This window comes from Salmo salar, chromosome ssa27 (assembly GCF_905237065.1).
Source record: "Salmo salar chromosome ssa27, Ssal_v3.1, whole genome shotgun sequence".
NCBI lineage: Eukaryota > Metazoa > Chordata > Actinopteri > Salmoniformes > Salmonidae > Salmo > Salmo salar.
In genome coordinates this window covers 4,955,450-4,972,959 of record NC_059468.1, presented here as the reverse complement: position 1 = coordinate 4,972,959, position 17,510 = coordinate 4,955,450, and the positions used below count along the sequence as shown (strand labels likewise).

General features: G+C 45.9%; 1 protein-coding gene across 2 annotated transcripts in view; it reads left to right on the top strand.

Moving 5' to 3' along the window:
* The window catches only part of nfatc1 (nuclear factor of activated T cells 1), a 72,145-nt gene that overhangs the window by 4,635 nt on the left and 50,000 nt on the right, over window positions 1-17,510 (top strand). For both annotated transcript variants that reach the window (XM_014177037.2, XM_014177036.2), the window contains exons 4-6: window positions 3,738-3,940; window positions 5,896-6,068; window positions 6,842-6,982. In XM_014177037.2, the coding sequence (XP_014032512.1) occupies window positions 3,738-3,940; window positions 5,896-6,068; window positions 6,842-6,982 (517 nt within the window). The remainder of the gene's footprint in view (window positions 1-3,737; window positions 3,941-5,895; window positions 6,069-6,841; window positions 6,983-17,510) is intronic.

Sequence of the window (17,510 nt, the reverse complement as noted above, 5' to 3'; positions counted from 1 at the left end):
GCACAAATATCATAACCCCAAGACATTCTAACCTCTCACCATTACAATAACAGGGTTTAGCATTTTTGGGGGGGTATGATATTTGTGTGTTTGTAACTTTAAAATCCAAAGTGCTGGAGTACAGATCCAACTAAAATGGCCACTGTCCCAATACTTTTGGAGCTCACTGTATTTCTCTGATCACTTTCTTTCCAACCTATTTATATCACCAGCGCTTAAATAGATTAGTGGGTATCTGTTTTATCATTACACGTCTATGATGTTATTTGATAGACGTCATAGTTCTGAATGAAATACCATAGGTATGCTATTAGACAGACCAGTGCGTTCAGTCGGTTCCTGTCCAGACGAGGGTGACTCAAACTTTTCCATTACGTCTGAAGTGCAGACAGACAGTCGCAAAGCGAGGTAGTGTGGCCAGTACAGCTTAGTCATGAGCTTAAACCACAGTAGCTTTGGTGGTCAACTCAGAAGAACTATTGAGTAATTGTAATTCTTGGACTACAAGGCTGGTCTTCCCAATCATTGCACCACATCACTGACTTGACTTCAACCTCTGAATAAACCACAGTGTCTACGTTGAGAAGAGAAAGTAAGCCATCAAAGGTTTCAGCAGGCAAAGTTTACATGTGTTGAATAGTATCTGGACGGTTGAACTTCTCACATATCCTTGTGTGGTAACACCCCAAAGTTTGCGACCAACCTGGAATTCTAACCAGGAAGGCTACAGTGGGGCTGAATGGGAACCTGAGAACGTAGCTAGCTAAGCATGTTGTATGGTCCTGTGTGTCTAAACATCAGAATTCACATCTGTACTGGGTAGCATGTTTTTCTCTGTGATTAGGTGCTAATGATTTAATGACATGGGCTCTGGGTTACTTTCATCATGAAATAGTGTGTTCTTTCAAAACCTCCACCTCCCTCCCCTCCTCTTCCTTCCCTCCCTCCACCAGCTTCCGACCAAACACACAGGCTTCCCTTTGTTTAGGAAAGTTCCCGTCTGTAATGCTGACATCATCAACAGTGGCGTCCTGTGGAGGCGGCCAGTCCAGGCCGGGCTCAAACCACACACGTTTCTGGCAGCCTGATAGAGATGTTAGAGGGAGCCTAAGGCCACTCAATCTCTCCCTAGCTTCCTGATTACATGGTACACTGTGGGCTGTGGAGCTGTGGACACTGGCTGCCTGGCCCTTCTCTCTTGCTCTTCCTCTGAGTCAAACCTTGCCCAAACTGTACAGAGTTTGTTCTCGAAGTCACTCTGGTTCCCTCCATGTCGAGCACAGCTAAGCCTGGTGTTTTCTGTTCTTTTCTAATGCCACAGCTGCTGCTGCTGCAGACCACACGCGCCATTATACAGATGGCAGACTGAGTTATGCTCTCCTAAAGAACTGTATGTTCTAGGTTTTAGGCTTAGCTTTCATTGCTGAGTCCGAGGGAAAACCCCATAGTCAAGTCTGTGGGGGATTTTATGGCAAAAATCATTAAGTGATGTAAAATAAAGTGAGTGAAAATATCTAAAACTGGCCAAAGATAATATTGTAAATGTAACCACTGATAGATTCATTTTTCATTAGCTAAATGTTGATTTTCTTAATCTTAACTATGAACATCATGTAACCATGTTATTTTAAATTCTAATGCTTTTTCTATGTATTCAAGAAAACAACATTTGAGGTCATGTGAACCATATTTTCAAAAGCACGATAGGACTGTGAAGTCAGCTGGAGGGGTGGAGAGAAAGAGAGAACACCTGTTGCCCTCTTCCCTCTCTCCCTTTTTAATCTCTTTCTGATGCCATGAGCGGCCAGTCTTGACATTCCTCTAGTAGGTGATAATACGATCTAGGGAGGGGAGACTGCACTGCCTGTGCCGAAAAAAGCGTCCTCCAGTGGCGATGGGTCAAACATTTACAGTAGCCTTCCACAAGCTTCCAACAATAAGTTGGGTGAGTTTTGGCCCATTCCTCCTAACAGAGCTGGTGTGACTGAGTCAGGTTTGTAGGCCTCCTTGTTCGCACACGCTTTTTCAGTTCTGCCCATACATTTTCTATAGGATTGAGGTCAGGGCTTTGTGATGGCCACTCCAATACCTTGACTTTGTTGTCCTTAAGCCATTTTGCCACAACTTTGGAAGTATGCTTGGGGTCATTGTCCATTTGGAAGACCCATTTGCGACCAAGCTTTAACTTCCTGACTGATGTCTTGAGATGTTGCTTCAATATATCCACATAATTTTCCATTCTCATGATGCCATCTATTTTGTGAAGTGCACCAGTCCAGCCTGCAGCAAAGCACCCCCACAACATGATTCTGCCACCCCCGTGCTTTACGGTTGGGATGGTGTTCTTTGGCTTGCAAGCATTTTTGGCTTGCAATCAACTCTTGTGGCATCATGTACTCTGAATATCACTATCCCCCCAACAATTGAGCTTTTGGTTATAGATGTGGCCATAAGCCAAAATACACATTAATCTGTTGCGGGAATTTACCACCCCCCTGCACTAGCGGAGCGCTGTTGGTCCTATTTCTGAGTGTTTAAACCTGTTATGTCATCTGAATTAGTCATTTTGGGGGGTTTTAATTTAGATTGGCCTACTCCTCTTAAATTGCTTGTAAATATTGTATGCTTTTATTGCGTTGTATAATTGTGTGCAGAGCGCCCTTGAAAAAGAGGAATTGATCTCAATAGGATTCCCTGCTTAAATAAATGTAAATAAAATTGTATGGTAACTCCTTTTTAAGTTAATGCATAAAATAGACTACCGTAACTCAATGCCTTTGCTTATTTTTTTTTACTATGTCAGTCTGAACCCCCCATGCCAAGTTTTCTCTGCGAATGCCTCCACTGTCATAGCGTACAGATAACATGCATAGCTCCACACTCTGTGTCGGTTGTAGTCTCTATTATCAGGTTTCAGAGTGGGTATTAGGCTCCATGCCTTTGCTCGGCTTTCTGGGTGGCTGTCAAGCAACACCTATGGAGGTCTGGGATTCTTTAAGAACCGTTTTGTACTGCAGCCGTTCTGAATCCTGTCCAATTAAATAATAATGTGATTGTCTCGCTGATAAAAAGTTAACTCCGTCCACTGCTACAAAAATCTATCCCTGACCTTGGTCAATGAGAGCATGTGTAAGTGACATGGATTACGTCCCATATGGCCCCCTATTCCCTCTATAGTGCACTATTTATGACCAGGGCCCACTGCACTACTTTTGACTAGAGCCCATAGGGCTCTGGTCAAAAGAAGTGCACTATATAAGGAATAGGATGCCATTTGGGAGACAACTATAACATTTAGTTCACTGTAACCCGGGCTTAGTTCTGTCCGCAGGGTGAACTACCCTGTGAAATCCCAGGGACGTTTGTCTCAGATGGTTATCTGGCTCTTGGGCAGCCAGCGGAACGTTGGGGATGGAGCTACTGTAATATCATGCTGTGTCGCAGCCTATCAGTACTGACACGGACTGACATTAATGGAGGAAGTATGTGTATGGGTTGTTGGCCTTGGATAAAGAGTGGGGGAAAAAATGTAAACTGTGGTTGAATGGTATCCCTGGGTTTTTTTTTAACAAGTTGTCTAGAGTTGTGTGTGTGGGGGGATACTAGATACCAGACATAAGTTGTTTCTTATCTATTACCAGTGTAAAACAAATTCCTATTAACCATTGTTGATTGGCAATAAGTTATTAATTGAATACAATTTCATGGAATTTAATCTCTATGTCTTCTCCCTCCAGCTCCAAGGCTACATGGAGAGTGAGCCCCTGACCCTGCAGCTATTCATTGGTACGGCAGACGACCGTCTCCTGCGGCCCCATGCCTTCTACCAGGTCCACCGCATCACCGGCAAGACCGTCTCCACCCCCAGCCATGAGGTCCTGCAGTCCAACACCAAGGTGCTGGAGATTCCACTGCTGCCCGAGAACAAAATGCGCGCCATGTGAGTAGTGTGTGTGTGTATTTATTCGCCACTGTGTATGTCTTTTTGTTGTGCCTATCAGTCAGTTAGACATTTATGCTCCTCCTCAAGCAACTCAAATGATGAGTGAACATCTGTAGAGTTATGTCCATGACGGCTGATCAGCACCAGCTTGAGTGTGTCTGTCTGTGTGTGAGTTTGTGTGGACTGGATCACCCCTCTGTACAGATGGATGGGTTTCCCATTACACGGTATAATAATCCCTGGAGCTCATATTACAGGGGGAACTCAAAGCTGCTAACTGGGGTCTGTCTAGGCAGTAGCAGTTCTACTGCATGTAACACTTCAACTTCTAGAACCATTTTCACTTCAGTGTTTGGTTTCAGTAGTCTTTCTGGAGAACACACCTTAAAGTGATTTTATTTGATTTATTTAAATAGGCAAGTCGGTTAAGAAAAAAATATTATTTACAATGACGGCCTACCCCGGCCAAACCCTAACCGGACGACGCTGGGCCAATTGTGCGCCGCCCTATGGGACTCCCAATCACACCGGTTGTGATAGAACCTGGAATCGAACCAGGTCTGTAGTGACGCCTCTAGCACTGAGATGCAGTGCCTTAGACCGCTGCGCCACTCGGGAGCCCGAAATGTGATGTTTGTGTAAGCAAGGGGTTTATACATTTTGAAGTATATTCCCATGTGACTTCGTATATTTTATACAAGTAAAATAATATATCACAAGGATTAATTCATCGTGATCTGGGAAGTTACCAGTAATAGCATGTCATCAATTATGGTAAAGTTTTAATCAACTTCAACACGTGACAAGTCTTTCAGTATTATTTGGGCACCAATGCTGACAACTTAATTTGACTCGATTAGAGATAAATTCAATGCTTTTGTTACCAATGACCGACTACACTCCAAAAGCCAAACACTCTTAACATGGGTTGCATAGGGTTCAATGGAGAAACGTTTTTCCTCCTGAGATTGGCATTGAGCTGAACCCTTGGCACAGTTGACTGAGACTTCATCTGTGTCCGAAATGGCACCCTATTCCCCATAGGCTCTGGTCAAAAGTAGTGCACTATATAGGTAATTGGTTCCATTTGTGACGCAATCCTTCTTTTCAGGCGTTGTATAGAGACTAGAGACGCCTCAGTAGCCTCAGCCTGTGCTTTGTTCACTCATCACACCCCAAGCTGTCCTGCTGTAGGCGGAGGGAGAGCTGAACAGCTGGGGTCCTTAGCCTCAACACCTGATTGCCTCACCAGCGGAGCAGCCCCCAGTGATTGACAAAGAATTTTCGGGAGTGTTCAGTTAGTGTAAAAGTTGACATTAACTAAATTAAAGGAATGTAGCATCGAGGAGTACTGCCATGGAAAAACTAACATTTGTTTGTAAAAGCTAACACCATAGAAGTCTGAAATGTTAAAAGTGAGTGCACAGCATAAACAGGAGGGAATGGGTGAGAAATGAGACATTTATAAAGTGCCTGATGAAGGCTCGGAGACTGTGTAAAAAGCATAATTACAGCCAATGGGCTGGCTGGGAGAGCCATAGAGGGACCAACATTGGATCAACATCCCATGGGTGTTCTCATTTGGTCCATTAAAAAGCTATTTATGAAACTATTAACATTCACAGCGTTTGGGTTGCTGGAGGGTTGGAACAACCTGAAAGCAGTGGTTGCTGAGTAAACTGTCCGTTGGGTATACGGATGATAATCTTCTGCTGAAATACTGTTGTCTGATGACTCTATTGATCTATTCTACAGTGAAATCCCTTTGTGGTGCTAGAGAGAAACTCTTAAACTATACCTTAATTAGCTGAGTGTTGATATTTACTGTATGTGGTAAGTGTCACAGGGATAATGATTTGGGATCTCAATAATGATGGGATCTATCTAACGCGATGATAGCTATGAGCCTCTCTAAGGTCTAACTCAGTTTATTTTCTATCTGTTTCATCTAGAATTGACTGCGCTGGCATCCTGAAACTTCGCAACTCGGATATCGAGCTGAGGAAGGGCGAGACGGACATCGGGCGTAAGAACACACGTGTGAGGATGGTGTTCCGGGTTCACATCAACCAGCCCACAGGAAGGACATTGTCCTTGCAGGCTGCATCCAACCCCATAGAGTGCTGTGAGTACACCTTCACTATCAGCCTGCTTTAAAATGTATGGATGCCTTTTTGGGCTGACATCCATGCTACAAAGAGTCTTTCATGTGAACAATTTTTCCAATTGTGCAATGTCTTATACAGGGGGGAAATGGTTTAACATGGCAGATCATTTTGACTTTGGTAGATAAACACCATTGACCTTGAAAGAACTAGATATAAATCTGAGCAGATCTGGTAATCTCATGGGTTTATGGCTAAGAATCACACCACAGAGATCAAGTGCTATGAGGTAAATGAGAAATGTGGTTAAACCATGATCTCAGCTCTTAAGAATAGACCATTATTGGTCGCTGATACACTGCCACAAAACTGTTATTGACTGAGACTCTTTTTTTCTATTGTCGAGAATAATTATCAGAAAGGTTCTTTGCCAGATTTATTTTTCATTTGCAAACATTAGACTTTTATTAAGGAATATAACACACTTCAAGGCGGTTGAAGTTAACCAGGAGGTGATGGCCAAGTATGATCCTGATGCCAAGAAATTATTTGTAAAAACAATAATTTGAGAAAATTATACAATAACAAATAGTAAATGGATCCATGCCCTCACCCTCAGGTCAGAGGAACCCTATGTCTCTAGAGCTAATGGCTCATGGCATTGCTAGTTGTGATGATTCTTTTAAGAGTTGTCAAGCTTGTGAAAATGACTTGGTCTGGATGCTTGGGGCTGCATGGGGAATGGGTTTGTTTTGACTCTTTCGTGAGGATAGTGTTTGTCCCCCTCCTACAGCCCAGAGATCAGCCCAGGAGCTGCCCTTGGTGGATAAGCAGACCTTGGAGACGTGCCCTGCTGCTGGGGGAGAGAGGATGCTCCTCAGCGGACACAACTTCCAGCACGACTCCAAGGTGGTGTTCGTGGAGAAAGCCCAAGGTAGGAGCTGGAGATGGAGCAGGAGCTAACGCAGTGCAGATGTAGCTGTATGTGGGTTAGTGTGCATGTGTGTGTGTGCGTGTGTGTGTGTGTGCTTGCACGCTTGTGTGTGTCTACTCAAGTGTGTGTGTGTGTGCGGGCTCCAACTCCCTCCTCTCTCTGGGTTGGAGAAACCTCAGGTCTACTCCCTCCCTCCTTCCTCCCTCCTCTTCCCCCGCCGTCAAAATATCCCCCATCCTGCCAGAGTGCCACATGTGGTGCACATTAATGCGCTGTATTTTTAACACAGCAGATTTACATTTGCAGAAGTTTCCATTGCCTGTTCAGCACAGGAATGGATCACAAATGCACTATAGGCTGTGTGTGCTGCTGTGCTGTCCCTCATAGTTGTGAATTTGTTTCCTATCCTCTCTCTAAGCTCTCTCGGTTAGGAAGGAGGGAGAGAGGGACTGCTCCGAGATGTTGACGCTTAGGGTTTACTAACAGCAATGTCCTTGATTTGCTTTAGAAAAGTAACATGAGGTATGGTTTGGGCCAAGGTTGTGCAATATGAACACATCTAATTGTATCGCTCTGTGAGTCACTCAGAACAGAGGGGAATCCGTTGCCATTGTTCCACCTGTGAGGAGAGGAATTCTAGGTGGGTTGGGTGGGGTCTCAAGCCCCACTGTTATACAATACAACAGTGTGAGATTGTTTTTCAAAACAAGAAGTGATTATGTGAGAGCTTTGCTATATCTCTTTTTACATTTCTTGATTTCTCCTAATCTCTAGGGGATTGCTATTGATTTATGTATGTGAAATTTAAAATATTTACCTTGCCTAGAATTCTATATAACTCCTTTTTTGGTTTATAGTTTTTTGTCAGTTTGAAGAAGATCAGTGGCTCCCTCAGATGTGTTGAGGTTTAGCAGACTGTCTTTAGGGCCGAGTGCAGCCTCTGGGCTGGCGTTGATGCTCCCTTGCAGTTGATGAGGGTTTCCCTGCATCTGGCACTAGAATTAGGATTCCTGGGCAATCCTACCATGGAAACACCCTTCTCACTCTCCTCTACCTCCCTCCCTCTCTCCATTGAGTCTCCGTTTCAGCCTCAATATCCCAATTCATTAACATTGTGTGCTGTGGAATACCCTGTGAATCTTCAGTTCAGCTGTTGCCCTGTCTCCAGTGGTGTAAAGTACTACTTAAGACGTTTTTGGGGTATCTGTACTTTACTATTTGTATTTTTATAATTTGACTTTTACTTAACTACATTCCTAAAGAAAATATTGTACTTTTTACTCCATAAATTTTCCATGACAACCAAAAGATTAGAATGGCGCGGAGGAGATGGCTGCCGTTTTACAGTCTCCTAACCAATTGTGCTATTGTGTGTGTTTTTTCATGTTATTTGTCACTTATTTTGTACACAATGTTTCTGCCACCGTCTCTTATGACCGAAAAGAGCTTCTAGATATCAGGACAGTGATTACACACCTCGTCCTAGACAAAGATTTTTTCTTCAAAGAGTCGGATGCAAAGGATTTACTTCAGACACCCGACAAGGCCCAAATCACTGTGATTTGCATGAGAAATAGACAGAGATATCGGGGATGTAGGTCGGGGTGCCTTGTATGGATCCGACGGCGAGTGGGTAATCTGCCTCTACCATCAGTCCTATTAGCCAACGTACAATCATTGGATAACAAAATAGACGAACTACGATCATGAATATCCTACCAACTGGACATTCAAAACTGTAATATCTTATGTTTCACAGAGTTGTGGCTGAACGACGACATGAATAACATACAGCTGGTGGGTTTTACGCTGCATTGGCAAGATAGAACAGCTGCCTCCGGTAAGACAAGAGGTGTCGGTCTGTGTATATTTGTAAACAACAGCTGGTGCACGAAATCTAATAGTAAGGAAGTCTCAAGGTTTTGCTCGCATGAGGTAGAGTATCTGGGCTCCCGAATAGTGCAGCGGTCTAAGGCACTGCATCTCAGTGCTAGATGGTTCACTACAGACCCTGGTTCGATTCCAGGCTGTATCACAACCAGCCATGATTGGGAGTCCATAGGGCGGTGCACAATTGGTCCAGCGTCATTCGGGTTAGGGATTGGCCGGGGTAGGCCGTCATTGTAAATAAGAATTTGTTCTTAACTGACTTGCCTAGTTATAAATAAAGGTTAAATAAAAAAATAAAAAATACATCTCATGATAAGCTGTAGACCACACTATGTACCAAGAGAGTTTTCATCTATATTCTTCGTAGCTGTCTATTTACCACCACAAACCGATGCTGGCACTAAGACCGCACTCAACGAGCTGTATAAGGCCATAAGCAAACAGGAAAACACTCATCCAGAGGCGGCACTCCTAGTGGCCGGGACTTTAATGCAGGGAAACTTAAATCCATTTTACCTCATTTCTACCAGCATGTTAAATGTGCAACCAGAGTTGCATGTACAAAGCGTGTACAAAGCTGTCCCTCGCCCTCCATTTGGCAAATCTGACCGTAATTCTATCCTCCTGATTCCTGCTTACAAGCAAAAACTAAAGCAGGAAGCACCAGTGACTCGATCAATAAAGAGGTGGTCAGATGACACAGATGCTAAGCTACAGGACTGTTTTGCTAGCACAGACTGGAATATATTCCGGGATTCTTCCGATGGAATTGAGGAGTACACCACATCAGTCACTGGCTTCATCAATAAGTGCATCGATGACGTCGTCCTTACAGTGACTGTACGTACATACCCCAACCAGAAGCCATGGAACACAGGTAACATCCGCACCGAGCTAAAAGGTAGAGCTGCCGCTTTCTAACCCAGAAGCTTATAAGAAATCCCCGCTATGCCCTCTGACGAACCATCAAACAGGCAAAGCGTCAATACAGGACTACGATTGAATAGTACTACACAGGCTCTGACGTTCGTCGGGTGCGGCAGGGCTTGCAAACTATTACAGACTACAAAGGGAAGCACAGCCACGTGCTGCCCAGTGACACGAGCCTACCAGACAAGCTCAATTTGTAAGGACAGACGCTGGAGATGAGAAGCAAGTAAAGGGAGTTGTAACGACTGTCTTGAAGAGGGAACCAAGGTGCAGCAGAGGATGTGTTCATCATTAGAGTTTTAATTCAAATAAACAAGAGAACACTACAAAATGAACAAAAAACGACAGCAAACAGTCCTGTGAGGAAAATACTCAAACAGAAACAATTACCCACAAACCCCAGTGACAAACAACTCCTACATATGTGACTCCCAATCAGGAACAACGATTCCCAGCTGTTCCTGATCAGGAGTCACAAGACACACACCAGACTGCCATGTCCTGACCCCCAAACTACTACACCAGCTCCATCTGCAGGTCAGGACGTGACAGTACCCCCCCTCAAGGTGCAGACCCCGGAATGCACCTAACCACAACAAAACCACCAACCAACAAAATCCCCAACAAAACCCTAAAACAGTAACCCTAAACAATAAGGGAGGGAAGGGAGGGTGGCTGCCGTCAACGACGGCACTGTGCTACACCCTCCCTCCCCAACCCACCTATCCTGGAGGCGGCTCAGGCTCTGGCCGTTCCGGGCAGTCTGGCAGCTCGGGACGGTCCGGGCAGTCTGGCAGCTCGGGACGGTCCGGGCAGTCTGGCAGCTCGGGACGGTCCGGGCAGTCTGGCAGCTCGGGACGGTCCGGGCAGTCTGGCAGCTCGGGACGGTCAGGGCAGTCTGGCAGCTCGGGACGGTCAGGGCAGTCTGGCAGCTCGGGACGGTCAGGGCAGTCTGGCAGCTCGGGACGGTCAGGGCAGTCTGGCAGCGCCGGCAGTTCAGGGCAGTCTGGCCGCGCCGGCAGTTCAGGGCAGTCTGGCCGCGCCGGCAGTTCAGGGCAGTCTGGCCGCGCCGGCAGTTCAGGGCAGTCTGGCCGCGCCGGCAGTTCAGGGCAGTCTGGCCGCGCCGGCAGTTCAGGGCAGTCTGGCCGCGCCGGCAGTTCAGGGCAGTCTGGCCGCGCCGGCAGTTCAGGGCAGTCTGGCCGCGCCGGCAGTTCAGGGCAGTCTGGCCGCGCCGGCAGTTCAGCGCAGTCTGGCCACTCCGGCAGTTCAGCGCAGTCTGGCCTCTCTGGCGACTGTTGACTGGCGGGCAGCTCTGACGACGACTGTTGACTGGCGGGCAGCTCTGACGACGACTGTTGACTGGCGGGCAGCTCTGACGACGACTGTTGACTGGCGGGCAGCTCTGACGACGACTGTTGACTGGCGGGGAGCTCTGGCGGCGACTGTTGACTGGCGGGCAGCTCTGACGACGACTGTTGACTGGCGGGCAGCTCTGACGACGACTGTTGACTGGCGGGCAGCTCTGACGACGACTGTTGACTGGCGGGCAGCTCTGACGACGACTGTTGACTGCCGGGCAGCTCTGACGACTGTTGACTGGCGGGCAGCTCTGACGACGACTGTTGACTGGCGGGCAGCTCTGACGACGACTGTTGACTGCCGGGCAGCTCTGACGACTGTTGACTGGCGGGCAGCTCTGACGACGACTGTTGACTGGCGGGCAGCTCTGACGACGACTGTTGACTGGCGGGCAACTCTGATGACGACTGTTGACTGGCGGGCAGCTCTGATGACGACTGTTGACTGGCGAGGCTGGGTTGACACACTAGACTCCTGGTGCGTGGTGCTGGTACTGGGCGTACCAGATTGCGAACACGCACCTCCATGCTAGTGCGGGGAGCTGGCCTGGGGCTCCATTCTTGCCCCGCAAAACTCCCCTTGTGCCCCCCCCTAAAAAATTATTGGGGGTGCCTCCCGGTCTCCCTTACCTCGCCAGCCTTCTTCCGCTGCTTGGTCCTTTGTTGGTGGGTAATTCTGTAACGACTGTCTTGAAGAGGGAACCAAGGTGCAGCAGAGGATGTGTTCATCATTAGAGTTTTAATTCAAATAAACAAGAGAACACTACAAAATGAACAAAAAACAACAGCAAACAGTCCTGTGAGGAAAATACTCAAACAGAAACAATTACCCACAAACCCCAGTGACAAACAACTCCTACATATGTGACTCCCAATCAGGAACAACGATTCCCAGCTGTTCCTGATCAGGAGTCACAAGACACACAACAGACTGCCACGTCCTGACCCCCAAACTACTACACCAGCTCCATCTGCTGGTCAGGACGTGACAGGAGTGAACACATAATGAAACGGACAGGAACAGAATATAGACAGCATCTGGACAGGGGAAAACAAAACAACAATAATGCTGACACAAGGATCTAACCGAGGAACAGACAGATATAGGAGGGGCAATCAACAAGGTAATGGAGTCCAGGTGAGTCCAATGAGCGCTGATGCGTGTAATGATGGTGACAGGTGTGCATAATGGTGGGCAGCCTGGCGCCCTCAAGCGCCAGAGAGGAGGAGCGGGAGTAGGCATGACAAAATTATTTCTATGCTCGCTTCGAGGCAAGCAACACTGAAGCATGCATGAGAGTATCAGCTGTTCCGGACGACTGTGTGATCACGCTCTCCATAGTCGATGTGATTAAGACCTTTAAATAGGTCAACATTCAAAAGGCTGCAGGGCCAGACGGATTACCAGGACATGTACTCCAAGCATGCGCTGACCAACTGGCAAGTGTCTTCACTCACATTTTCAACTTGCCCCTGACTGAGTCTGTAATACAAACAAGTTTCAAGCAGAGCACCATAGTCCCTGTGCCCAAGAACACTAAGCTAACCTGCCTAAATTACTACGGACCTGTAGCACTCACATTTGTAGCCATGAAGTGATTTGAAAGGCTGGTCATGGCTCACATCAACACCATTATCCCAGAAACCCTAGAGCAACTCCAGTTTGCATACTGTCCCAACAGATCTACAGATGATGGAATCTCTATTGCACTCCACACTGCCCTTTCCCACCTGGACAAAAGGAACACCTATGTGAGAATGCTATTCATTGACAACAGCTCAGCGGTCAACACCATAGTGCCCTCAAAGCTCATCACTAAGTTAAGGACCCTGGTACTGAACACCTCCCTCTGCAACTGGATCCTGGGCCGCACCCATGTGGTAAGGGTAAGTAACAACACATCTGCCACGCTGATCTGCCAACACTGAGGCCTCTCAGGGGTGCATGCTCAGTCCCCTCCTGTACTCCCTGTTCACTCATGACTGCATGGCCAGGCACGACTCCAACACCATCATTAAGTTTGCAGACAACACAATAGTGGTGGGCCTGATCAGCAACAATGATGAGACAGCCTATAGGGAAGAGGTCAGAGACCTAGCTGTGTGGTGCCAGGATGACAGCCTCTCCCTCAACGTGATCAAGTAAAAGGAGGTGATTGTTGACTACAGGAAAGGAGGACCGAGCACGCCCCAATTCTCATCGACGTGGCTGTAGTGGAGCAGGTTGAGAGCTTCAAGTTTCTTGGTGTCCACATCACCAACAAACTATTATGGTCTAAACACACCAAGACCTTCGTGAAGAGGGCACGACAAAGTCTATTCCCCCTGATGGGACTGAAAATATTTGGCATGGGTCCTCAGATCCTCAAAAAGTTATACAGCTGCACCATCGAGAGCATCCGGACTGATTGCATCACTGCCTGGTAGAGCAACTGCTCGGCCTCCGACCGCAAGGCACTACAGAGGGTAGAGCGTACGGCCCAGTACATCACTGAAAGGGGCCAAGCTTCCTGCCATCCAGTACCTTTATATCAGGCGATGTCAGAGGAAGGCCCTTAAAATTGTCAAAGACTCCAGCCACCCTAGTCACAGACTGTTCTCTCTGCTACCGCACGGCAAGCGGTACCGGAGCGTAAAGTCTAGGTCCAAAATGCTTCTTAACAGTTTCTACCCCAAGACATAATACTCGTGAACAGCTAATCAAATGGCTACCCAGACTATTTGCATTGATCCCCCCCCACCCCACCTCTTTTACGCTTTTGCTACTCACTGTTTATTATCTATGCATAGTCACTTTAACTCTGCCTACATGTACATATTACTGAAATTACCTCGACTAACCTGTGCCCCCGCACATTGACTCTGTACCAGTACCCCCTGTATATAGCCTCGCTACTGTTATTTTACTGCTGCTCTTTAATTATCTGTTGTTTTTTACTTATCTATTTTTTACTTAACACTTATTTTTCTTAAAACTGCATTGTTGGTTATGGGCTTGTAAGTAAGCATTTCATTGTAAGGTGTACACCCATTGTATTCAGCGCATGTGACAAATTACATTTGATTTGCTTAGATTTTTGGGTTGTGTGTCCCTAGCTATCCATACATTTTAAAAACAAGAAAATGGTGGGGTCTGCTTTGCTTAATATAAGGAATTTTAAATGATTTATACTTTTACTTTCACATTTTCATACTTAAGTATATTTGAGCAATTACATTTACTTTTGATACTTTAAAACCAAGTACTTTTAGACTTATACTCAAGTAGTATTTTACTGGCTGACTTTCACTTTTACTTGAGTTTCTTTCTATTAAGGTATCAATACTTTTACTCAAGTATGACAATTTGGTACTTTTTGGACCGCTGCCTGGCTTCATACAATACAAATAAATGAAATTGTAGTGCTTGTTCTTTTATATTGTTTTAATTGTAATGTTTGTATTATTGTTTTGTCCATGCCAAGGCATAGGTCTAAAAACTGTTTAACGAACCTTCTCATAAATCCTGCCACAGAGGGTTTACCCATTTTACCAATATCCTATGAATATTCCAATAAACAACACCCAGAATTTTGAGGCTCCTTCTGTAGAGAATAACTAGCCAATATTGACTGAAACTCTTTTTTTCTATTGTTGAGAATAATTGTCAGAAACATTATTTGACAGATTTATTTTTCCTTTGCAAACATTAGAGTTTTATTAAGGAATAATGTCCCTGTAGAGAGGCCTACTGACATTTACCTGCTTCTCAGAACCACTCCAGCCCCATAATAAAAACAGCAGCTCATAATGCAGACACAGTCCTGTCTCAGAGCTCCTGTCCACTCTCAGCACAGTTAGAGGGACCAAAGATAACATCATTTTAATTGTCACCCGTGGTTACAGTGTAGATCAGTAGTATTCAAAGTCAGGGAGGCGGGGTTTATTGTATGGGACAATATATACTGCTCAAAAAAATAAAGGGAACACTTAAACAACACAATGTAACTCCAAGTCAATCACACTTCTGTGAAATCAAACTATCCACTTAGGAAGCAACACTGATTGACAATAAATTTCACATGCTGTTGTGCAAATGGAATAGACAACAGGTGGAAATTATAGGCAATTAGCAAGACACCCCCAATAAAGGAGTGGTTCTGCAGGTGGTAACCACAGACCACTTCTCAGTTCCTATGCTTCCTGGCTGATGTTTTGGTCACTTTTGAATGCTGGCGGTGCTTTCACTCTAGTGATAGCATGAGACGGAGTCTACAACCCACACAAGTGGCTCAGGTAGTGCAGCTCATCCAGGATGGCACATCAATGCGAGCTGTGGCAAGAAGGTTTGCTGTGTCTGTCAGCGTAGTGTCCAGAGCATGGAGGCGCTACCAGGAGACAGGCCAATACATCAGGAGACGTGGAGGAGGTCGTAGGAGGGCAACAACCCAGCAGCAGGACCGCTACCTTGACCTTTGTGCAAGGAGGAGCAGGAGGAGCACTGCCAGAGCCCTGCAAAATGACCTCCAGCAGGCCACAATTGTGCATGTGTCTGCTCAAACGATCAGAAACAGACTCCATGAGGGTGGTATGAGGGCCCGACGTCCACAGGTGGGGGTTGTGCTTACAGCCCAACACCGTGCAGGACGTTTGGCATTTGCCAGAGAACACCAAGATTGGCAAATTCGCCACTGGCGCCCTGTGCTCTTCACAGATGAAAGCAGGTTCACACTGAGCACATGTGACAGCCGTGACAGAGTCTGGAGACGCCGTGGAGAACGTTCTGCTGCCTGCAACATCCTCCAGCATGACCGGTTTGGCGGTGGGTCAGTCATGGTGTGGCATTTCTTTGGGGGGCCGCACAGCCCTCCATGTGCTCGCCAGAGGTAGCCTGACTACCATTAGGTACCGAGATGAGATCCTCAGACCCCTTGTGAGACCATATGCTGGTGCGGTTGGCCCTGGATTCCTCCTAATGCAAGACAATGCTAGACCTCATGTGGCTGGAGTGTGTCAGCAGTTCCTGCAAGAGGAAGGCATTGATGCTATGGACTGGCCCGCCCGTTCCCCAGACCTGAATCCAATTGAGCACATCTGGGACATCATGTCTCGCTCCATCCACCAACGCCACGTTGCACCACAGACTGTCCAGGAGTTGGCGGATGCTTTAGTCCAGGTCTGGGAGGAGATCCCTCAGGAGACCATTCGCCACCTCATCAGGAGCATGCCCAGGCGTTGTAGGGAGGTCATACAGGCACATGGAGGCCACACACAGTACTGAGCCTCATTTTGACTTGTTTTAAGGACATTACATCAAAGTTGGATCAGCCTGTAGTGTGGTTTTCCACTTTAATTTTGAGTGTAACTCCAAATCCAGACCTACATGGGTTGATAAATTGGATTTCCATTGATTATTTTTGTGTGATTTTGTTGTCAGCACATTCAACTATGTAAAGAAAAAAGTATTTAATAAGATTATTTCATTCATTCAGATCTAGGATGTGTTATTTTAGTGTTCCCTTTATTTTTTTGAGCAGTGTACAAACATCTTTAAGAAAGATCATTTGAAAAATACACTTTTATTGAGTAAATGTATTCATTGGTTTCTTTTCATTTTAATAAGAGATTAGTTGAAGGTTATTTGTTGGTGTAAAAATGTAAATTTACCAATTTTAACATTGTGTCATTAGATTTGGGGTGGGGTCCCAAGAAATGGGGGTCCCCGCTGAAAAAGTTTGAATACCACTGGCGTAGAGCATGGAGAGCCTTATAGGAAATTACACTACAGCACTCAGAGCTCCCAGAAGTCAGGCTGTAATCTGAAACTGCCTCAATCTGACATTGCTTCTCTCCAGCCTCAGCCTGCCCAGAGATGGGCTCTTTGATTAGCCTCTGTACCGCTTGGGGAAATTATTAATCGTTTAGTCACTTTCTCAAGGTTTTGCCCCTGAATTTGTTTTCAAATTGATTTTGGCGGCTGAAGTTTGTTGACTCAAAACACAACATTATGTAAATGTCTAAAAATAGAGATGGATTTTGTTTGGATTTGCATCTCCAGGCCAAGATTGATAGATTAAGGATAGCCACCGGAATCATTTCCACTTCTGACATTTTATTGAGGACCATAAATAATGCAGAATAATATTACCCTTTTCAAAATCATAAAAACTTTTTTTAAAGCATGTGGAGTTGTGTGTCAAGTTGCGTGCTTGTGTTCACACCACAGTAAGAGTATTTGCATGGCGTGTGTCTATGTCTGCACAGTATTTCCTAGCAACCATGAATTATGGCTGAGAGCAAAGAAGCTGTGAGGGAATCCTCCTAGCAGAAAAGTCAGACATGGTGAGAAAGTCGCTCATAAAAAGAGTGCT